Raw genomic sequence first — 24449 nt, forward strand, 5'->3', positions numbered from 1 at the left:
TCCCAAAAGTCTGACAACCCCCCAAAGTCTCTGTCCCTGATCAGTGCAGCCCCAGAGTTCAAGGGGGGGTGTGAGCAGGGTGTTAAGGGGCACCTTACGTGATCCGAGGCCAACCGGCTGCTTCTCCGTGGGGTTCCACCACAGCCTTCACCACGAGCCGCTCCACTCCACCCGCAGTCCCACTCCTGCCATCCCACGAACTGCTCTGGCAGCTGCTCCACTCCGCTCACCAACCTGTGAGCCACTCCGCTCCGCTCACCGACCTGCGAGCCGCTCCGCTCCAGCCGTCCCTTGGGCCGCTCCCACAAGGCTCCGCTCTGCACTGCTCTGCTCTGCTCTGCTAGCTGCTCCTCCAGCCGCTCCGCTCCGCTCCCCGACCTGTGAGCCGCTCCACTCTGCTCTGCTCGCTCCCGCGAGGCTCCACTCTGCTAGCTGCTCCACCAGCCGCTTAGCAATATAGCTTCAGGCTCCCCCACTAGTTAACACAGCCTCAGTGATCTCAGCTCTTAAATAGCTTTAGCTCTTTTGTGATTTCAGCTCTTAGTGATTTCAGCTAGTAGTAGGGGAGCCCCAGTGCTGGTGCACTATTGGCCCAAAGTGAACTCAGCTCAGCAGCCTGTAACTAGACTCTTAAAGGAATCAAAGTTAGCTCTGACATTCAACAGTGGAGAGAGGAGGAGATGTAATTGGTGTTTCAGGCCCACAAAAGGGACCCACACCACCAGGTACTTCACTTGCACCTCTCTCCCTTCACTGGGTTTTGTAACCCATGCCCCTTGACAAGCAAATGCTACTTAGGTAATGGTGAATGACTCACTCAGTCCTTCTGTCATACAACAATTCCACTGGCCTTGATTCACAGAATCAGGGTAACAAAACTTTATTCTTCCTGCCCCAATAACAGAGAAACTGGGGATCCCACACCAGCCAAAGTAACCACTTTGAGTTGCTGTTGTTTCATGCCAGGCGAGTGGGTGTGCCTATGCAAACAAGATCAGCCCCTGGAGTTCTTTTCCACACTCGCCATAATTCACCACCAGATGTCAGGGTAGAGCTCATCCTGACTCTGCTTACATCTACATGAAGTACTTAGGCAAGCAGTCCCATGGGACTAATTCACATACATAAGTATTTGTAGGATGGAGCTTTATGGACATCCAAAACAATCCCAACAGAATGAGCAGTAGGAGGTGACTGTCAGAGTGTCACACTTTAATTTGTAATGAACGGGTCTGTAACAGCACTCCTAAATTAGATGGGCTGAAATTAAAACTCTTTAAATCAAAAACAGTGTTTAGTCTTAGCATATTAGAAAAAGATCATGATGATTATGACTGTGTATCCACTCTGGATCCAACACCACCAATCACTGGAACTCTGTCTTTGAAGGGTCAGATTACTGCCCATATTTCTTAAAACAGTTACCCCACATATTCTAGAGACAGAGAGTGCCTACACAGGCTCTTCTTACGCCAGGATTATTATGAGTATTCCGAGTGGAAGAGGATGCATTCCATAAGTGATAAATAAGACACTAATACTCGCACAACCTACAGCTTCCGACCCAACATCCCTTCCACAGAATGCTCCTCCAAGGCTTAACATGGGAGCGACTCACCAAGCTCTGCAGAATATTAACTCCATGCAGCCTGACTCTTCTCTCTCTGACACCAACTGTATGCCAATGTAACTCCACGGAGCTAATCCTGATTTACAGTGATGTGAGATGTGCTTCAGGTTGCATGGGTTTTGGAAGAGCTAGGTTTAGGACACAGCAGCTGCATCCATTCTCCTGGCTATAGTTTTTCAGGTGCAGAGATAGCATAAGCCAGGATCTGGCATCTGCATTTTTGTTCAGACTGTTTTACTCTAATATCACAAACAAAATAGTCACTAGGGAATTCAGACAGGAAGATCCGCACAGGCCAAAGTGGGGAAACTTTAGTCTTCAGTTTATCTTTCCTTAAATGTTGCAAGAAACCTGGTATGACCCAAGGGATAGACTTTATTTGAACTCTGCAAAGCTTTATTACTGCAGTTCTCCAATTGCTTTCATGGAACAGCATGGGCCCCCTCTGGTGGCTAGGTTAACACTAGTCACTTATCTGGCAGCTCAGCCTAATGTGATCCAGAACATGGCTATAAACAAAACAGCTGTCTTCGACAGGTTTTAGCCATTTAGGCAAGATTGATTTTTTTCACCCAGAATGGGTGCTCAAGGTGGGGTGAGGGAAGCAGCAGGCACCAGGAACCATTGGGTGCCACAAGCACACTCACACATAGCTAGAAATAACTGCTGCACTTGTGTCCAGAGAGCGCAAGGAGAGTGCAGGCTACCACCCACATCGGCACCAGCCTCTCCCAAAGGGGCAGGACAGACAAATGCCCTCACCCTATCTACGCCAGCCAGCAGAGACGCTCCCCACCGTGAGCAGTGTGGTGTTCTTCTTGAGGCCCAGAGAGCTTATATTTAACATGACATTATTACTTAAACACTTATAACACAGCAACAAGATCCTGCTATAAGTAACAGCCAGCCACAGCTTGCTCTGGCCCGGCAGTCTGGAACCCCGCCTTCCAAAATGGAGGATGACCTTTGGTCTCTGCTGCCACATCCCACATCCTTACAGCACAATCACAGCTGTTCCCCACTGGGAGGGCACTATGTACCAGGGTCATCCAGGTTCACCCCCTCCAGCCCAGCTCTGCTCCAGCCCCAGCACTTGCCCTGTTCCGCCCACCTGCCGGCACTCCAGCCAGGGGATAGGGTCAGGGCGTGAGGGCTTGCCCCGCTCCACCCACCCAGTGCTCCAGATGGGGAATGGGGTCGGGGGCTTGCCCCGCTCCACCCGGCTGCCTAGCACTCCAGTCGGGGAGCAGGGTCAGGCGCTTGCCCCGCTCTGCCCGCCCGGTGCTCCAGCCAGAAAGCGGGGTCAGGGTGCATGTGCTTGCCCACCCACCCAAAGTCTGGGCCCCCCCAAGTGTCCCGGCCTGGCTACGCCACTGCTACGTACAGTAGTACAACATCAAGGGGAGTGTACCAGTGACACTGCTCTTAGTCTTGTATTCTACAGGGCTCGTGTCTTCACATCGCCACCTCCATGGGCCTTACAGCCAAAGCTGAGCTCTTAAAGATTTAGGGCAAAAGTAAACCTTCAGTTTTTAGGTATGTTCAGGACAGCAGCCTCATGTGCAGATCTGTCAAAAGGGTCAGGGCAATGCTCTCCAATTGAGTGAGTCACATCCAGGATTCTCAAGGGGGAAAGTGCTTGCTGTACCTTTAGAAGGCTCTCTGAGTTATAACAGTGTTGAGTTACCAGTATCTATTTCAGCGGGGAAAACATTATCACTGCTTAATCATCATCATTGTTCAAGAGGCTGCATGATTAATATTTCAGCTGCTGTTTTGTTAGAGTCAAATGGGATTGATTCCATTTGATTTGCCACTGGCTGTTCCCAGACCCATAGCAGTGTATTCTGTCAAGAAGCTGAGGTAAACTGCACTGGATATGACTACACAGGGTCAGGACTAGGTGAGGCTATGCCTTAGAACACAGCAAGACACCCACAGGACCTGTGCAGCAGCCTCTCTCCAGGTTTATAGGAAACCTCAGGTGTGAGGAAGAGTCCTCTGACATGCTTCCCCACTTAAACCAGCTTTAGGGCTGGTTTGTAGCACCAGAGCAATGCAAAGCAACCTCTGTATATAAAACCAGCCACGTTATAAAATGACAAGGACAGAGTACCCATGTGAGCTACATAAAAAGAGCTCTTGAAAACTAGAGAGAAGTTTAAATGGAAAGGTTAAACAGGTCTAGGTTAACCACAGTTAATTTCCCCCTTCCCAACCTCAGTCTACTCACACCACCACCCTTAACATTAGAAAAATCCCATATGAGAGCTTAAAGGTGGGAGGCAATTTCAGATTTCTGTGGAATCCCACGGTTTGGTGGTGGTATGGTATGGGGAGGGGGAATTGCAGGTTTATAGGGAAAACAGAGGAGTTACAAATGTTGTCTGATGTACATTAGCCTATTGTACTGATAATTGTTTTCATGCTAAACACAGTGGACTTGTGTGCCATTTGCACTGCTGAACTCTGCAACTGAAAACATTTATTATACTGCTGTTAATGAATTCTATCAAGTACCATGGATTGGCAAACTGGAAACAGAGTATCTTGGAAGATGGCTAGATGAACTTCTGTATGTGGTAAGAACTTCTTTTTTCCATCCTTTCCTTATAATAGTTCACCTGGAGTGTCAGTAAAAGCAAAGCATCTTTTTATAAACCCACTAGTACAGCCTGAGTTTTACACGGTAGAATAGAGGAAGAAAGACACTTCGGAATTTCAGATATTTGTATGGATGCAGGGCCGTCCTTAGCCATACGCAAAGTATGCAGCTGCATAGGGCACCAGGAAACTTGGGGCACCAAATTTCCTGGTGCCCTGCACAGCTGCGTGCTGCTCCAGCCCCTGCTCTGCCTCTTCCCCAAGCCTCCCACCCCTGCCCTGCCTCAGCCCCACCTGTTCCCGCCCCTGCTCCGCCCCCACTCCACCCCTTCCCCCCAAACCCCTGCCCTGCTCCACTCCTCTCCCACCTCTTCTCACCCCTGCTCTGCCCCCGCCCTGCCTCTTCCCACCCCTGCTCTGCCCCAGCCCCGTCCCCACTCCACCCCTTCCCCCAAAGCACCCGCCCTGCTCCCCCCGCCCCGCCTCTTCCCACCCCTACTCCGCCCCCACCCCGCCTGTTCCCGCCCCTGAGGAGTGCAGCAGGGCCGGGCCTGCACTTACCGGCGGCGGGAAGTGCAGGGACCCGACCCCAGCTGCGCCACCAGTGAGTGCTGGGGGTGGTTCCTCCCTGCCCCCCAAACCAGCCTCCCCCCCCCCCGCGGAGGCCTGCCCCCCAGAATAGCTAGGGATGGCCCTGTATGGATGCATCTTTATTATGGTTAAGGCTAAGATTTTGTCATGGGTATTAGTAAAAGTTACGGACAGGTCACGGGCAAAAAAGAAAAATTCACAGAAGCCGTGACCTGTCCGTGACTTTTACTAAAAATATCCAGGACAAAATGGGGACCTGCGGGTCCCCACACTGCCTGAAGCAGGGCAGCTGCTTGGGGCTAGGAGCTGCTTGCAACTGCTGGGGACTGCAGGGTACTCCTGCCACCTGCAGCTCCAGGGGTCCCCCACTGCCTGTGGCAGCTGGGAGCTGTGGGGTGCCCAGGCCTCCCATGTCAGACGGGAGTTCCAAGGTACCCCCGCCGCCCACAGCTCCAGGGGCCTGCGGCAGCCGGGAGCTAGGGGGTTCCCCTGCAGCCACAGCAGCTGGGAGCTGTGGGGTGTCCCCACCACTCGCGGGGCCCGGGAGCTACAGGGTACCCCTGCCACCCGCAGCTCCGGGAGCCCATGGTGGCCAGGAGATGCGGGTGGTATCCCCATTACCTGCGACGGCTTGGAGCAGCAGGGGCCACCCCCACAGCTCCCGGCCACAGCAGGCTGAAGTCACGGAGGTTGCTGGAAGTCACAGATTCCATGACTGCCACAACCTGTGACTAAATCATAGCCTTAATTATGGTGCATTAATGTCAGGTGAACCTCACAGTTGACACATTGCGTTCAGGTGGACACTCCAAATCTGGCTGTTTATCAGAACTACCTGAACCTCTTTGACCTGTAGAACTGGACTGTAAATTTTAAGAGCATAGGCATTGCAGCGACACGTAATATACATTCCGGGCCAGATTCTCAACTGGCATAGCACCACTGACGTCACTAGAGCTTACAATAAGGGAGAATCTGGCCCCTCCCACTAGCCAGGCTGGGAATACCATTACAACAGCCTTACTCACAGTATTTAGGTATGGCTACTTCAGGTCTTGAACGGATCCTAGAAATGCATAAGGAAAACAATTAAACAGCAACTTCTCTTTTCCAACTTGCCAGAAATGTTTGGTTCAGATTCACTTCAAGGGGGAGGTGAAAGGTTGGTTGGGTTCTTATTTTACCAGACCATTTCTCCTATAGCCACAGCCTACAAAAGATTTCATCACTCATTCAACAGCAGGAGTGAGAGTGCCAGGGAGTGAAACAGATGTAATATATACATAAATAATAAATAGGGCTGTTGATTAATCGCATTTAATTCACGCGATTAACTCAAAAAATTTAATTGCGATTAATGGCACTGTTAAACAATAGAATACCAATTGAAATTTATTAAATATTTCTGGATGTTTTTCTTAATTTTCAAATATATTGATTTCTATTACAACACAGAATACAAAGTGTACAGTGCTTACTTTATATTATTTTTATTACAAATATTAGCACTGTAAAAATAATAAACAAAAGAAATAGTATTTTTCAATTCACCTCGTACAAGTACTGTAGTGCAATCTCTTTATCATGAAAGTGTAACTTACAAATGTCGATTTTTTTTGTTACATAACTGTACTCAAAAACAAAACAATGTAAAACTTTAGCGCCTACAAGTCCATTCAGTCCTACTTCTTGTTCAGCCAATTGCTAAGACAAACATGTTTGTTTACATTTACGGGAGATACTGCTGTCTGCTTCTTATTTACAATGTCACTGAAAGTGAGAACAGACATTCGCATGGCACTTTTGTAGCCAGCATTGCAAGGTATTTATGTGCCAGATATGCTAAACATTCATATGCCCCTTCATGCTTCGGTCACCATTCCAGAGGACATACTTCCATGCTGATGATGCTCGTTAAAAAAATAATGCGTTAATTAAATTTGTAACTGAACTCCTTGGGGGAGAATTGTATGTCTCCTGTTCAGTTTTACCCTCATTTCATGTTATAGCAGTCTCAGATGATGACCCAGCACATGTTTGTTTTAAGAACACTTTCACAGCAGATTTGACAAAACGCAAAGAAGGTACCAATGTGAGATTTCTAAAAATAGCTACAGTACTTGATGCAAGGTTTAAAAATCTGAAATGCCATAGGGGCTGACTTTCCCTCTGCCCTGTGGGTGCTCGACCCCCCCCCGCCTCTGGCCCCACCCCTGCCCACCCCTGCCCCACCCTCGCCCCACCCCAATTCTACCCTCTTCCCCCAAGTCCTGCCCCTGCCTCACCTCTTTACTGCCTCCTCCCCCGAGCTCACCACATCCCCACTCCTTCTCCTCCCTCCTGGAAAGTCCTAAGCACCGCCAAACAGCTGTTAGGCGGCGGGCAGGAAGCGATGAGGGGGGAGGAGCGGGGACGTGGCACTTGGGAGAGGAGGAGGGGGTGGGGGCGGGAGGAGCTTGGCTGCCAGTGGGTGCAGAGCCCCCGCTAATTTTTCCCCGTGAGCGCTCCAGCCCCGCAGCACCCACGGAGTCGGCGCCTATGTGAAATGCCATCAAAAATTGTTGTTTTGTTTTTGAATGCAGTTATTTTTTGTACATTTGTAAGTTCAACTTTTGTGATAAAGATATTGCAGTACAGTACTCGTATTAGGTGAATTGAAAAATACTATTTCTTTTGTTTTTTACAGTGCAAATATTTGTAATAAAAAGTAAACATAAAGTGAGCACTGTACAATTCAATTGTATTGTAATTGAAATCAATATATTTGAAAATGTAGAAAACATCCAAAAATATGTAACTAAATGGTAATTCTATTATTAACAGTATGATTAATCGTGCGATTAATCGTGATTAATTTTTTTAATCACACGCTTAATCATGATTCATTTTTTTAATCGCTTGACAGCCCTCATAATAAATAATAATAATGCTATATGAGAAGCAGGGTGCTCTTATTGCTGTGACCCTTGTCCTACCTCAGCCCATCCCTCTCCAGGAAGTTTGTTAATCTCGGCTTGTGTTTAAACCTAGATTGTAAGGTCTTAGGGTAGGGCCAGTCTTATTATTTGTCCTGTGTACTGGGTGCTGTAAAAATAATAAATGACAACAAAGGAGTTCCTGTGCCAAAGACACCCTGAGTGCCTGACAGGGAAACTCCTGCTACTTTTCCCACAAAAACAGTGGAACAAGGGCAGCTCTGCTCATGGCCGCCTAGAGGATTTAGGGGGCCTGGGGCAAAGCGGGGGGGGGGGGGAGGGGAGCGGACTTAAAAAAAGGCGCCACCCGCTGCAGCACTTGTACTCACCAGGCGGCACTCCGAATCTGCGGCGGCGGCAGTGGGTCCTTCAGTCGCTCCGCATCTTCGGCAGCACTGAAGGGCCCCTTGCCGCCGAAATGCCGCCGAAGATCTGGAGCGACTGAAGGGTCCCCCACCGGGTGAGTAAAAATTAAAAAGGCGCCTCTAGCCAGGAAAGGGATTCTCGGCCAGGGCTCGCGGGGCCCCTGCGGGGCCTGGGGCAAATTGCCCCACTTGTCCCCCCCCCCCCGGGAGGGCCTGGCTCTGCTACAGAATGAAGGAAGCCTAAGCAAGGAGCATACACCCCTGTGTGCTATGAAGCCTGGTTCTGCAGGGGATCTTTCCTGGCTGCAATGGAAAGTTATGGGGTTAGGAGAGGGACAAGCCAAGGGAGAAGTGGGGGCCAAGATAATGGATCTGTGACTCCACTGATCTACCAATCACCCTCCCCTGCAAAAGGACAGAGTGACAGCCAGAAGGATTATTACAACCCCAAGGTTGCAATAGCAGTAGTAACCCCAGAATGACTACTGTCTGGAGGCAGGAACTGCCTTCATGAGGATAGGTTTGCCCCAAATCAGAGGTGTCATTTCAGAAAAATTCAGGGGAGGAGGGTGAAGTTGCGTCAGCATGTAGATCATTTTATGTGATTATATTATATCCTGCAAAGTTGGGAGGGAGGGGGACAAAGAGTGGAAGACATAATGGAGCATATAGACCTATGAAAATTCTGGTGGGGGAGGGGGTAAATGAAGGTCTATAGCAAATGACACTCCAGCCCCTAATAGTGATGCATGAGTTATTTTTAATGGTTTACCTTCATTTCAGGCTCTTGGAAGTATTCCATGGCAGATCTATTTCCAAAGAGTCCTCGCAGCCTCCTCATCCAGACAAGCAAGGCTCACTTCTTATTTTGCAGGGTTTGGGTGTGTTTTCATGGTCATTCCATCTGTTCTTATTGGCGCAGTAGCTGCTTCTACAGGTACCACAAAAGCTGTTTCTTTCCATTAGAACCTTGAGGCCATAATCAATGGCCTATTTTGCTAGGCACTGTACACACACACACTTGTCCATGCCCCCAAAATCTTGCTGTCTATATGTATGAGGCACAAATTATGGATAAAACAAACAAGTGGAGGAAGAAAAAGTAAATAGTGACATAATGAATAGCAAAGTAAATATCAATCTCACTGTAACAGGCATCTTACCTCTCCCACACAGAGATGCAGTGGCTGTCTCAGTTTCCCAATACGTGGTGATCTCCTTTTAGCTGGCAGGAAGGAGGTCTCAGAGAGCCCTGTTGTCAAACTTAAAAACATCCCAGTATACAAAAGTCACAAAGAAGAGTCCAAACAAAATGGAAAAATCCAAATCTTCCAGCCAGTCTCTTTTGCTTTCTTTCCAGGGCCTTCTCTTTAGTTGCAGAGGTTCCCATCTCCTATAGGTGGCACCATAAGGGAAGTCCAGATCCATCATCTAGTGCAGTCTTCAGCCCTGGCTTCCTAAAACACTAAGGGTAAAGTCTACACAGCCATTAAACACCTGTGGCTGGCCCAGGTCAGCTGATTTGGGCTCCCGGGGCTTGGGTTGCGAGGCTGTAAAACTGCTCTGTAGACGTTCAGGTTTGGACTGGAGCCCGATCTCTGGGACTCTGTGAGGGGGAGGATCCAGCCTAGGCTCCAGCCTGACCCCAAACATCTACACAGCAATTTTTAGCTCCACAGGCTGAGCCCTGTGAGGGTGAGTCACCTGAGCTGGGCCAGCCATGGTCGGGCCAGCTGCAGCTACGCCGCAGGTCTTCTATTCCAGCGTAGACATACCCTAAGCTGCTGTGCACTGTATTAAAATCCCTGCCCTGCTTCACTTTTTTCCAGACACTTCCTACTTTGGCCCATCTCATCCTAGGCCTTCTGAAATGTCTTCAGCAGACACCCTCCCAGGCTTCTTCCCTGGCTCTCTCTCAAGAAGGAATCACACCACCTTCATCCCAGCCTCTGAAGAGCTTCCTTACACTTCTGCTTGCCTGGACCTTCTGTCCACTCTAAGGAAAGCATCATAGCTATCCCCAAGCATTCAAAAACGATGAGTCATGCTTCAACAATCATGCGACTAGTTTAAAAATCATGAGATTTTTTGAAAAGGTTACTTTGCCTTTTGGTTTCTGAGCCTTAAAGCTTGGGTCACATTTTCAAACTTTTCTCCATGACCATATGGCTAGAAACGAACTTTAGTTTATAAATGAAAGTTGAGCTTCTATATGAAGCCGGGGCTTTAAGAAAGTCACCCAATCTTGTGAAACTTGTGATAAGATCACAAGAGTGGTAGCACTGCGAAAGGCTGCCTCTTATAGTCTCTTCCTTTCCCATCATGCATTGCAGCCCGGCCTACAACTCCTAGAATGTCTGGCAGCTGTAGGCTAGAACATGGAACAGGGCAGGCTGGACCCAGGCCTGCTATCCTCGGTCTCAAAATTCTTTCGACCCCTAAGATCATTCTTTCCACCCTGGAGGTTATATTTTCCTCATTAATTTTTCTGTTTTGGTTAAATAGGCAATGCTCTGGTACAAAGAGGCTTGTTTGTTTTAATCCCTAGTCATAAATAATGGGGCTAGATCCTCAGCTGGTGTAAATCAGTGTAACTTACACCAATTTACAATAGCTGAGGAACGGTCCCTCAGAATTAAAAAAAAAAAAAAAAGTAAGCTCATTGCAATATTAGGCTTACAGAGTTACAGTCACAGAGATTCAAAATCTTAGCATTGCCAACTCTCATGCCCGGAACAGTACTTAAGGTGCAATCTCAGCAGGCAGAAGAATGGCCTCAAGGTTAAACCATAAGAAACTCAGAAAATCCGAGCTTTGTTCCGAGTTCTGCCACAAACATATACTTAATCCCCGTGCCTCAGTTTCCCATCTGAAAAATCGGGATATTACTACTTCCCTATGTCAGAAAAATATTGAGATGCTAAACTCATTGGCGTTAGTGAGGTGCTCAGATACTACGCTGATGGGGCCTAAGTATCTATATAGAACAGTGCTATGTAGACAGGAGCTGTCATATCCCTTCTTCTGCCTGTGCATCTCCAAATTGCATCGACTTTTGTTTGTTAACCAAATGATTTGATGAAGTTCTTGTTTTATGATATTCCAAATATCTTCCTTCTATGCTGTGCTTTGAATTATTTTCCTTCAGATGAATGTTCCAGTGTTTTTCAAGGTTGAATTTCATTTAACTTCTTCTTCCATTTCGTAACCCCAAAACCACAGACCTCAAAGTATGATGTAGCTTAGAAAGTTTTGATGGATTTTTGACAATTTAGAGATCTTACAGAGCCCAGGGATGCTGACAGTGTTCCTAATGATCTTTCCCTTCAGTGTTATTGATTGTTGCAGGGGAAATAAGTATCTTACTGCACCTTGAAGGAAAAAAAAAAAAAAGGTCAAGATCAATGCAGAATTTACTGTTAGCTATTTCAACACAGAAGAGGGTAAAGGAATGAAAAATTAACAAAGCAAATCCAAAACCTCCTGTTAATTAATGTTCTTTTCTTTTTTAAGACTGGAATCAGACAAGCTATGGTCTGCCAACCCCTAATGAAAGAGGGGAGTCCAGCATGATATTACCCATTGTTCTGCAGTATCTTTGCCCAACGTATGTTTCCGTTGCTGGCTTAGGAGCTATCGCTGCTGCCGTCATGTCTTCTGCAGATTCAGCCCTTCTATCAGCCAGCTCCATACTAGCTCACAACATCTACAGGAAAATTCTTAGGAAAAAGGTGAGGAGTCTTTGTGAGCCTCTGACACCATGAATCACATGGGGAAAGTAATGGAAGGTTTTTAAACTACTCCTCTGTATACCCCCAGGAGATTTCTCAAGGTGAATGTTGCTGTAAAATGGTGTTATTGGGCTCTAGACATGGGATGGAATCACTCCAGAGGGTAGACTTTGAACTAGTTATTTAGCAAATGACAAGGCTGTGCCTCTATTTCGTAGTCTCAAATGAAGTCAAAGAGAACAGCAAAAAGCCTTTGGGCAAAGCACTTCAAAGCATTCATGCAGCATTTTAAAGAGAAGAAGGCTTTTTGGCTCCTCTCTGACTATTGTTCCATTTGTTAAAGTGGTTTTGTTTCATTATTAATGACTAGGGTTACCATACGTCCATTTTTTCCCGGACATGTCCAGCTTTTCGGCAATCAAACCCCCCCGTCCGGGGGGGAATTGCCAAAAAGCCAAACATGTCCGGGAAAAATACCGGACGGGCACTTCCTCTCCTGCGGCTGCTCTGCTCCTCCCCTGACTCAGACTTCGGCTCTGTTTAAGAGCCAAGCTACCCGAGCCAGTGCTACCGGCTTCGGGCAGCCCCCTTGCCTCCGGACCCCAGCCGCTGGCCGGGCACTTCTCCTCCCCGCTCCAGCTGCTCTGCTCCGGCGGCGCAGGGTCCGGAGTCAAGGGGGCTGCCCGAAGCCCGTAGCGCTGGCTCGTGCAGCTCGGCTCTTAAACAGAGCCGAAGAGTCAGGGGAGGAGCACAGCAGCTGGAGCCCAGGAGGGGAAGTGCCCGGCTGGGGGCGCAGGGTCCGGAGGCAAGGGGGCTGCCCGAAGCCCGAGCGCTACCGGCTTCACGGTTTGCCGGGCAGCCTCCAGACCCTGCGCCCCCGGCTGGGCGCTTCCCCTCCCGGGCTCCAGCTGTGCTGGGGAAGCGCCGGCTGCGGGCGCAGGGTCTGGAGGCTGCCCGGCAAACCGTGAAGCCGGTAGCGCTTGGGCAGCCCTTTTCGCGTGGCTAGGAGGGAGGAGGGGGAGTTAGGGCGGGGACTTTGGGGAATGGACGGGGAATGGGCGGAGTTGGGGCGGGGACTGGGTGGAGTTGGGGCGGGGCCGGGGGTGGGAAAGGGGCAGGGCCAGGGCCCCGTGGAGTGTCCTCCTTTTTTATTTTTTAAATATGGTAACCCTATTAATGACTCCAGAAAGAGAAACCTGGCCTTCCAAACAAACATCGGATGCTCTCATATGACACAGAGGAGGCAAGAAAACTTTAAAAATTGGAACTAAAAAAAAGTGACAGAGAAGTTTTCTAGCCGGGTACAGCATTTCAGTGGTGGTGAAATGATTTATCTATAAAGCTTGTAAATCATACTGATATCCTGTAGTTTAAAGGTATATAGTAAAGACAGGACAGTAAATTGAATTTTTGGGGGTCTGTACTTTGTTACTTGATGGCCTGAGTTTTTTATTTAAACTCTGGCAAATACAATGTGTTATGACAAAGGAAAAATTAGGAGGCCAAGATTAATGCACAAGGTGACTGTATCCTAGAAATGGGTATTATTAGTCTAATTTGTATAAGATGTGTGGCTAGGTTTTCAATATCAAGCTGCTTTAGAAAAAGATATCACTAATTTGACTAGGCAAGTAATCCTCCAGAATGAACAGGCTTGTCTGATTTTCGTGAAAGGTTATTCTCACGTCATTACTAAATCAAAATGGCTGCTAAAACAATGGGGCCTATTGTGCACAATTGTGCACTCTTTACTCATGCTAGTGAGCACTTGCTCACACGAGTAGTCACACTGACGTCAATGTCAATAGCTTGAATTGCTGAAATCAAGAGGTTGCATGGGAATCTCAGCTTCCTTTTAAACAGAAGTTTCTAATCCTCATAGTGATGGAGAAAAGCTGGAAAATGGGGAGTACATATTGAAGGTTTAGACATGAGAATGTAAATAAAAACAACCCAACATTTATTTATTTTTTTTAGGTCTCGTGATTTTTAAGCCAGTCTTGTGATTTGGAGGGGGCGGGGGCTGACTCATGATTTTTCAGTGCTTTGGGTTGGTAGTTGTGTCTGCCAAGGCGAGCACAACCACATTCAAGGCCTGTAATGCTCCATGTGGGGGAAGGGATAGCTCAGTGGTTTGAGCATTGGCCTGCTAAACCCAGGATTGTGAGTTCAATCCTTGAGGGGGCCATTTAGGGATCTAGGGCAAAAAATCTGTGTGGGGATTGGTCCTGCTTTGAGCAGGGGGTTGGACTAGATGACCTCCTGAGGTCCCTTCTAACCCTGATATTCTATGATTCACTGAAGTCAGTGGCAAAACTCACCAGGATATTTTAAATAGATTTGGCCCAAATCCTCATCTGAATGAGGGATGGGGATGGAAACTGTACAGATTTCTCACTTGGGGGAGTTCTGTTTCAAACAGCAATACATCCAAGTGCACCACAGAACAGCTAAGGGAGTCCCCTGGCCTGTCTATGCTACAGAGCGTTTGCAGGCATAGATATGCTGACAAAGCCCCCTAGTGGAGACACAGCATATGCCACCAAAAGGAGTTCTGCCAGCATAGCTACCCCCACCTCCCTGAACATTAGCTCTGCCAAATAAAGCACTCTTGTCAGCACAGTTGTGTCCACATAAGAGGTTTTGCTGGCATAACTATGTCAGCTGGAGTGTGTGATTTTTTTCATACTCCTACCTGACATAGCTGTGCTGGCAACACTTTGTAGTATTGGCCAAGTTAGCATAACTTACACACTGAGAATTCCAGAAGGTGTAAATTATAGTTGCTTACACTCTCTTATGTATGTTCATTTAGACTTGCTCTGATTTCATCCCACATAATCTATCCCAGCATGAGGCCCACCTGCGGGACTTAAAAGCAACTCAGAAAAGCTTTCTAGTGCAAGGATGCATGATAAACGCCATTCAACAGGGTTAAAATCTACCCTCACTTCTGTAAACATTACTTTAATTTATCAGTTTTTAATATGGAAAATTCCTTATCACAGACAAATAATACAAATGGGAAATCTGTAAGGATCAATATTATTAGTTTGGTAAAACATATGAATTCTGACCTAGTTTGATATTAAAAGCTAACGTCCTGGCCTCTCCATTTCCATGCCTCAATTTTTGGGAGCTCAGCTGCAGACATATGGTGTGGTGTGATGTTGAGAGGAGCTGAACACCTGTAGCTTCCATTGGTTTCAAATGCAGCTGTGGGTGGTCCATACCTCTGAAAATCAGGCTCTGGCGTCTAAAGTTGGGCATCCAAAATTCAAGGTAACTCTACTGATGTGCTGGCCTCAGTCATTAATCAACAGTACAGCTAATAAAGTTTCTCCTTTATTTTAAGTGGTGGAGGTCCAGGCTTTGGTGCTGAAAGTTCTGAGTTCAAACACTACTGGCAAGGTGGGGGTTGTTACACAAGCACTAGCGTGCACTGTTCTAGTAATGCCAGCATCTATTAATAAACTCCTCTAACTTTTGTAACCTTGAGATCCGATTCAGGGTGAGATTAAAAATGAGCCAATGATGATTTCTACAACAACACTCTCTTATTTTACAGGCTACGGAGAAAGAAGTTGTCTGTATAATGAGGGTCTCCATGGTGGTTTTTGGGGCAGCCGCTGCAGGCCTGGCTTTCCTTTCTAACTCTGTTTATGATCTGTGGTTCCTGAGTGGCGAGCTGGTGTACGCCCTTCTCTTTCCCCAGCTCTGCTGCGTCCTCTTCATCCCCAACACCAACACATATGGCTCAGCTGCTGGATTCCTCGTCGGGTTCCTGTTAAGGCTGCTGGCAGGGGAGCCTTCCCTGAAAATCCCCCCTGTAATCCACTACCCAGGCTGCTCCCTTGTGGACGGGGTCTACGTTCAGCTGTTCCCTTTTAAAACCTTCACCATGCTTCTCACTCTGGGGACTATCGTCGCTGTTTCATACCTGGTGGCATTTTTGTTTAAGAGAAACATCCTCCCTCATGGGTGGGATGTTTGCAGTGTAATAAAAGAAAGTGAGGCTTCTGTTCCACTCCCTGAGCTAGACGAACAAGCGGGCTTACAAATAAATATAGTTTATATTAATCCTATTGAAATACATACTTAATATTGTGTACTTCATAATATGGGTCAAGGTATTTTTCATTACATGCTGAATTATTTTTTATTAATGATTATTTATAATATCCCCCTAGAAAGCTGGAAGCTAAAATCTCTTTTCTGATTAACATTTTGTTTCTTTCATTATACAGACATATATTGGTTTTTATTATAAGATTGAACATTTGCGATGAAACTGAACCTAAACCCCAGAGCCAAACACATCCACATATGGGGAGAGTTCGAGATGTGGATCTGAACTTTGGGACTGGTCTCTGTCTGTATAATAGATTAAACCAAATCACCTGAGCCAAGATAATACATTTAAAACTAATAAAGGATGTATTTTTTTCACAACCACAGAATTAACATGTGAAATCGCTGCCTCAGCTATCACTGAGGCTACAAGCTAAAAAAAAGATTCAGAGAAGGATTAGAAGTTTATAAAGATAATGAAATAAATCCACAGTTCTATTAGATAGGATTTTCTTTAAACAAGGACATAAATCAACCACTAACTGATGGGAATTGGGAATAAACTTCCCTACGGGCATTTTATTTCATAGCTGTCTATTATGGGGTCTTTTGCACTTTCCTCTGACAGATCTGGTACTGGCCTCTGTCAGAGAGACAGGAGGACACCGGACTATATGGACCTCAGCTGTGAGCCAATACTGCAATCCTATGTTATTATGTAAAAGGTGTGTCAAAAACAGCCACAAGAAGAATATTTTGAAAGGCAGGGATTGTGCTCTTTCAGTAAAAAAGAGTAGAAGTCATTCATTTTGGCTGCATAATAATGAAAATGAAGAATCTGAACTCAGTTCATTTTTCCCTCTAGTACTCAACTTTGAAAAATGTACGAACAATTACAAGCTTTAAGAGACGCATATATGTTTTATTTAAACATATTGGGGCCTGTTTCTGATGTAACTGTATAGACTTCAGCTGAGTTGCAAGAGGAATGAATGGGTGTCACGAACCAGGATGTGAGTGGTCAGGCCTAGTGGTTGGAGCAGGAGTCAGGAGCAGGGCCGCCCAGAGGATTCAGGGGGCCTGGGGCAAAGCAGGGGAGCAAACATAAAAAAAGGCGCTACCCGCTGCGGAGCTTGTACTCACCGGGTGGCGCTCTGAGTCTGCGGCGGCGGCGGTGGGTCCTTCACTCTCTCCGCGTCTTCAGCAGCACTGAAGGATCCGCCTCTGAAATGCCGCTGAAGACCCGGAGCGACTGAAGGGCCCGCCGCCGAAGTGCCGCCGAAGACCCGGACCGCCGCCGGGTGAGTAGCCAGGGAAGGGATTCTCGGCCAGGGCTCGCAGGGCCCCCTGCGGGGTCCGGGGCCTGGGGCAAATTGCCCCACTTGCCCGCCCCCCCCCCCGGGCGGTCCTGGTCAGGAGCCAGAGTCGGAGTCAGAGCTGAGTCAAGAAGCCAGTAACCAGAGCCAGGGGTCAGCGTCGCGTCAGGAAGCAGAGCTGGAGCAGACTGGAGCTGGGCAGGAACGAGGCTTTCACAGGAGCAATTGCAACTGTGGACATGTACATTGACAGCAAGAGATCAATTGTTGCTGTTGGGCTAAAGTGCAGGCTTGCTGACTTCCTTGGCCAATCAGTGGGAGCGGTCAATCAGGCGGCCCTCCGGGGATCAGCTGTGCTCATAGGCTGCCCAGAGACTGAGCAGGGAGCTGCATGTCCTTATTCCTGACAATGAGGCCTAAATGTCTCAATTCATTGTCCTCCTAAATGGCAGGTGTGATGATACAGAAGCAGGCAAAATAGTCGAGGCACGTATGAAACGGAAATGTAATTGGCACACTGCAGTGCAACCGTGGTCCGAATCCCCTTAGTTGAGCCATCTTTATTGGGCCGGGGAGGAGACACGTTCATCGTTTCAGACAGCTGTGGGGGTTCGTGCAGCTTTTAGGCAGATGAATGGCATCATCTCCTTGAAAAAGGCTGACCGGATAGCAAGTGTCAAAAATCGGAACAGGAGGTGGGGTAATAGTGCCTATGTGAGAAAAAGACCCAAAAATCGGGACTGTCCCTATAAAATCGGGACATCTGGTCACCCTACCTTGAAACAGCCCAATTTCCAGTTCAGGCTATTACAGACCACAGACACCCAGAGAACCTTTGCATGGCCTGAAACCTAAACCACTGACAGATCCGCTGGTCCCTTTTCTTCACCCGATTCAATTTCAGTCTGACATCCTGCCAGGTGCGAGAAACAAGAAGGCAGATGCCCTGTCCCAAAAGGATGAACTTGCTGAGTCATGCACAACACCTTGTACAACCATCCTTAAGCCATACACACGGCCTCAGGAAAAAAGAGGGAAAACATAGCAGGAGTTAAGATTATTTCTCAGATGGAATAGAGGATGATGAAGTAAACAACAGCAACCAATTACAAAATAGCCACTGTAGAGCTGCAGTTGCTTTTCCCTGCCAAATATAAAGGGCCAACCCGAGAAAAGGATGCTGAGAAAAAAAAGTCCGTATAAAAGGGCAACCCTGCAATTGGGAGAGGGGGAATTGGCAGGGACTGGGGAATTCGATTACCAAGGAAATGGCTCTTGGAGAAAAGGCTGCTGTGTTATACACCTCTCCAAACCTTTGCTTATAGGAAATGTGTGACTACTAAAGATAGCTACTTTGGTGCAAAGAAAAAATTCTTAAAATGACATGGCTCCATATCCTTGCTGGAGCTGGAGCTGGAGCTGTGGCTCTAGTGGGGTGCTAGTTGTTCACAGTGGCAATCAGTAGCACAATCATGTATCCTTAGTTTTATAAATTCCGTTTTTGTCCCCATTATTGGCCCATTGATTGACACATTTACACATCTATGGAAAAAACAACCTCTGGCCTCCAGTGAAGAGCTGTCTTTGGATGTGATTGTGCTGTGTGAGTATATCAAGCAAAGCAGTCAATGCTCACCTGCAGATGCACCATTACTGCTCCTCGCTTATTTTCACGCTTGCTGCCACTCACACTCCTTGGCATTGAAGAAGGTATCTATGCCCATCTGGACATTGTGGCTGCATAATTTTATATCCACCTTGATTTTATTAACAATTCTCTCAAAAAAAGTTTAGGTTGTACAGTTAAATTCTCGTCAGGAAATGACAAAACTAAGGATGTATATGTAACATTAACGCTGCCCCCTTTTGCACATACATTACCCTACCATCTTTAATAACTAGATCACACACCATTTCTAAAATAATACAATATAATTTTTCTACACCGTATATACACATATGTAGCATGCTGCTCTGTGGAGGCCAGACATACAGAATCCATGAAAGTCACTTAAATCCAAGAAATCGGACCAACCCAAGTGGTCAAAAATCCTGAGTTAAGCCCCCAAAATAATATATTTTGGATTCTTTTTATTTACCTTCTTATTTTTAACCTTAAAGGAGTCATGTTTTCAAGCTTTTCTTAATGGCAACATTACTTAACTGAATAAGGAAACACTTCAGACTTTAGTGAAGTTGTACCCACTTAACACATTGCTATACTTAAGCCTAGCATCTTGCATCTGAAGAAGTGAGGTGTTTTACCCACAAAAGCTTATGCCCAAATAAATCTGTTAGTCTTTAAGGTGCCACTGGACTCGTTGTTTTTGTGGATACAGACTAACAGGGCTACCCCCTGATACTTAAGCCTAGGAATCCCTCACCTGGGTTGAGCAAATTAGGAACTACAGAATTGTTGCTTTTTGCCTGTTTAGAGCTGTCACTCTTCCAAGGAAGCAAGATGGTAGCTGTTTGTGAGACTAACTCATACCTGTGGCCATTACCAGCTAGTATATGACTTCACAGGACTTCAGCCAGTATCCCTAGCAGGGGTGCTGGTACAATTTTTATAGTGGGGGTGCTGAGAGCCATTGAACCAAACTGTAAACCCTGTATATGATGGAAACCTCTTCAAGCCAGGTGGTGTAGCAGTACCCCTAGTTCCAGCACCGAAGAGCCCTAGGTACATAGATAATTAACTCTCTTCTCATTCCTGAAGGTGCTCCCTCCAGTTAGGGCTAAAGTCTGCTGCTGAATGTGTGTAGGGAAACTTGCACTGCTGTTGTCTATGCTGCACCTGTTCTGTGATCATAGAATCATAGAATATCAGGGTTGGAAGGGATCTCAGGAGGTCATCTAGTCCAACCCCTTGCTCAAAGCAGGACCAATTCCCAACTAAATCATCCCAGCCAGGGCTTTGTCAAGCCTGACCTTAAAAACCTCTAAGGAAGGAGATTCCACCACCTCCCTAGGTAACCCATTCCAGTGTTTCACCGCCCTCCTAGTGAAAAAGGTTTTCCTAATATCCAACCTAAACCTCCCCAACTGCAACTTAAGACCATTACTCCTTGTTCTGTAATCAGGTACCGCTGAGAACAGTCTAGATGCATCCTCTTTGGAACCCCCTTTCAGGTAGTTGAAAGCAGCTATCAAATCTCCTCTCATTCTTATCTCCTGCAGACTAAACAATCCCAGTTCCCTCAGCCTCTCCTCATAAGTCATGTGCTCCAGCCCCCTAATCAGTTTTGTTGCCCTCCGCTGGACTCTTTCCAATTTTTCCACATCCTTCTTGTAGTGTGGGGCCCAAAACTGGACACAGTACTCCAGATGAGGCCTCACCAATGTTGAATAGAGGGGAACAATCACGTCCCTCGATCTGCTGGCAATGGCCCTACTTATACAGCCCAAAATGCCGTTAGCCTTCTTGGCAACGAGGGCACACTGTTGACTCATATCCAGCTTCTCGTCCACTGTAACTCCTAGGTCCTTTTTTGTAGAACTGCTTCCTAGCCATTCGGTCCCTAGTCTGTAAGAGTGCATGGGATTCTTCCGTCCTAAGTGCAGGACTCTGCACTTGTCCTTGTTGAACCTCATCAGGTTTCTTTTGGCCCAATCCTCTAATTTGTGTAGGTCCCCCTGCATCCTATCCCTACCCTCCAGCGTATCTACCACTCCTCCCAGTTTAGTGTCATCTGCAAACTTGCTGAGGGTGCAGTCCACGCCACCCTCCAGATCATTAATGAAGATATTGAACAAAACCGGCCTCAGGACCGACCCCTGGTGCACTCCACTTGAAACCGGCTGCCAACTAGACATGGAGCCGTTGATCACTCCATGAAGAGGACTTCAATCTCTAGGGTTGGCAAAGACAATCTGGTGCCTTTTTTGAGTTTTAAATGCCACGAGGAAAAGAAAATACAAGCAAGAGAACAAAAGAATCCTACTTTTGGCCCAGTTCTGCAAACTCTTCACTCATGCGGGTCATCCCGTCGGAGTCAACGGCATGACTTGTGAGAGAAAGGATGGATTATTCTGCCACCCACTGAGGAGTCCCTTACCCCTGAAATAGCCAAAGTGAATAATGGTGCGAGACTGGGGCCTTCAGTGATTGAGAGTTTTCAGGATCAGGTCCCAGATGTGTATCAAGCTTAATTTCAGTATGGAAAAACTCATTCTGATTGTTGTTACTGTTTGTATTACCATAGCGCATAGGAGGCCTAGTCATAGACTAGAATCCCATTGTGCTAGGTGCTGTACACAGGACAAAAGGACAGTCCCTGCCCCCAGAAGCTTACGATCTAAGTAACTCATGAAGCGCTTTCTTATTAATTTCTGGAGAGAGGGGAAACAACGACTCATGAGTGGTGGAATGAAAAGCAGTCACTCATCTCTGTGGGGGAAGGTGCGCTGGAGGCTGGGTGGTTCTGCTGCACTCTTTGATCATGCATGTGTGGAGGAACACAGAGACGCTGTTGTACAGGCTTGCTCATGTTATTTACATCACCCTGTGAGTTCCTGGATATTACAGTAAAACAATCCAGTGTGCCTAGAAATAAAAGGGACAGCAGGCTCACTTGGGATTTGTCTTCTGAGGTTCTCTAAGGGGAGTCGCACCAAAGGGTGTCTGAACCTTGGGCCTAGATGGGGTGGAGGGCAGAGTTAGAGGTCTATGGCAGGACATTACACCCCATATAGTCTGTTTCCCTGCCACTGTGATGTATTTCCTCCCAGACAAAGGAACTGGCACAAACTTTTCCCTGATCTAACTCCACTGAAGTCAGCAGAGTTCCACCAGGGATGAATGTGGCCCAGTTCTAAAGTGGTGAGGTGGAATAGTGCATAGTAACGGAGCAACATTGCTGGCTCCTCTGCAGAACTGCCAATTAGATGCTCATTTCCTGGCTGTATTACAGCATAGCTCTGTATAGTAGTTCCTCTTTTCATTGCCGCCCTCAGCCAATTGCATCTTAAATCAATATCAGAGGATCACAGGGTGTGAGCAATGGGAGAAGCCTATCACTTATGTGTGTGCTTTGTGCGTGGCAGGCAAAAGAATCTCAGGCTCTGGCAGAGACAAAGAGTGTGAGAACTGGTTTAGTCAGAGCCTGCAACCAGCTGAACTGGGTCTGCCCTAGGATCAGTGGCAGCAACTCAGGAGAAGGAGAGAGGCCTGATAGCTCTGAGGCAGACAGCCCTCGGAGCCGGTCATGCTGGCCCAGATACCCTGTTAAATGCAACCCCCTGGGTTTGCTCTCCTCTCTAATGAGACCTCTACAGGGCTGCAGGAGACAAGGCATCATACTGGGGATCGTGACCCTCTGCCTGGCTGCTGGGTGGGCTCTACAGAGTAAGTGTCCTGGATGAGTTTAATCTGTTTGCTTTGTGTTCTCCCCAACTTTGTCTCTCTCTTCCTCACCCAACCTTCTTTTCTCCACCTCCTTTTACTTGTCCCTTTCTCTCCTTCTTTTCCCCTTTCCCCCGTCTCCTTTCTTCCCGTCTCTCTTCCAATCTTTGTTTCTGCTCTCTCTCGCTCTCTCTCTCTCTCTCTCAGCCCTTTGAGCTGTGTATGAACAATGTAGTTCCTAAGTCTTTGAGAGCAGGGGAATGTTTACATTGCGGCATATGCACTTCCAGCCCCTGATGCCAAACTGAACTCAGCTGACTCGGGCTTGTGGCGCTCAGGCTAAGGGGCTGTTTAATTGCAGTGTAGACGTTTGAGCTCAGGCTGGAGGCCAGGCTCTGGAACCCCACAATGGGGGAGGGACAGCATGGGGTATAAGTCTACACAGTGTTTGGCCTTGGAAAAGTAGCCAAGACAGTTCTGGCAGTACTTTTCATTCACACTACTGGAGTTTGTGTGTTGTGGGGAATCAGATCTACTTTGCTGGTCTTTACCCTGACAATGTTAATAGTTGGAGACATCTAGCCCCAGTGTCTGTTCCCTACTCCTTCTGCAGAAGTAAGAAAGCAGATGAGCATTCAGCATTGGGTGAGCTTCAGCTCCTAGACAGGATGAGAGCACATGGATTTAGTAGTGACCCAGCAAAACTGGAAACCAGGTGTAATTCCCATCCCTGGCTGAGAAAGAGGAGGCTTCTACTAATCATATTTTTCTCCTTTATATTTAAACAAAAGAGAGGAAACAAGAACATTTAGTGCAAACAAACCGTACTTAGCATGACGGGACAGAGCAAAATTGAGAAATATGACAGTGCAGTCAGCAAAAAGATAAATGAGACTTAACTCAGAAACACAAAACATCCCGAGTACATTAAAGACAGTGAGCCAAGCTCCTCCCGGTGTAATACAGTCAGTGGAATTAAACCAGGAATCTATTTGACCTGATGTTTCCTGTGTTACTTCCAAGGAGAGGTTTCAGAGTAGCAGCCGTGTTAGTCTGTATCCGCAAAAAGAAGAACAGGAGTACTTGTGGCACCTTAGAGACTAACAAATTTATTAGAGCATAAGCTTTCGTGGACTACAAGTGGGCTGTAGTCCACGAAAGCTTATGCTCTAATAAATTTGTTAGTCTCTAAGGTGCCACAAGTACTCCTGTTCTTCTTTTTCCAAGGAGAGGTTTAATAGAAGCAGTCAGGACAAGCAGAGAGGTATTCAAATTGGAGTGAGGAGTGTCTGCCTCTGATAATGACTTGCTGTGCAACTCTGTGCAAATCACTTCACTTAACAGTCCTTCAGTTTACATCTTTGTAAAGATTAAATTCCATATCTTCAGCTACAGTAGGATACAGAAGGGGAGTGATGTAGCCATTAGCCCTTTGGTAATGTTACTAACGGTCAATAACATTTTATTTCAAAGCTTTCTCCTCTTCACGAATAATTTCATAGCTGCCAGCTTTTCTCCAAACACATATGCTATCAGCATGATGTAAACTCAGTTTATGTAGCCACGTTAAGGTCCAGTATATGGTGCATTAGTTTCAATTTTGAATCTCTGCAGGGTGAATAACTTGTAGTCCAGCATTTATAGTCTGCAGGAGATGGAGATCTCATTGTACGAGCAATGGTGTCTTCCTGTCAGTTCAGTCTATTCATATTTCTGTGTTGAACGGATTTTTAGTTATTCTTTGCAGCTCAGCACATGTACACACAGAGTCATCTTGCAGTCGTTCACAAGAAAATGGATTAGGGTGTGATATTTGCTTTCA

The 24449-nt window shown here is 46.9% G+C and overlaps 2 protein-coding genes across 2 annotated transcripts in view; both read left to right on the forward strand.

Moving 5' to 3' along the window:
• The window catches only part of LOC128831049 (high-affinity choline transporter 1-like), a 46752-nt gene extending 30658 nt beyond the window's left edge, over positions 1-16094 (forward strand). The window contains exons 5-8 of the mRNA XM_054017103.1: positions 4069-4212; positions 8949-9102; positions 11679-11896; positions 15465-16094. Coding sequence (XP_053873078.1) covers positions 4069-4212; positions 8949-9102; positions 11679-11896; positions 15465-15998 — 1050 coding nt within the window. The 3' untranslated portion in view covers positions 15999-16094. The remainder of the gene's footprint in view (positions 1-4068; positions 4213-8948; positions 9103-11678; positions 11897-15464) is intronic.
• Positions 16095-22345: 6251 nt separating this feature from the next.
• The window catches only part of VSTM5 (V-set and transmembrane domain containing 5), a 29728-nt gene continuing 27624 nt past the window's right edge, over positions 22346-24449 (forward strand). Inside the window, exon 1 of the mRNA XM_054015640.1 lies at positions 22346-22630. Coding sequence (XP_053871615.1) covers positions 22546-22630 — 85 coding nt within the window. The 5' untranslated portion in view covers positions 22346-22545. The remainder of the gene's footprint in view (positions 22631-24449) is intronic.

This window comes from Malaclemys terrapin, chromosome 1, assembly GCF_027887155.1.
Source record: "Malaclemys terrapin pileata isolate rMalTer1 chromosome 1, rMalTer1.hap1, whole genome shotgun sequence".
Taxonomy (NCBI): domain Eukaryota; kingdom Metazoa; phylum Chordata; order Testudines; family Emydidae; genus Malaclemys; species Malaclemys terrapin.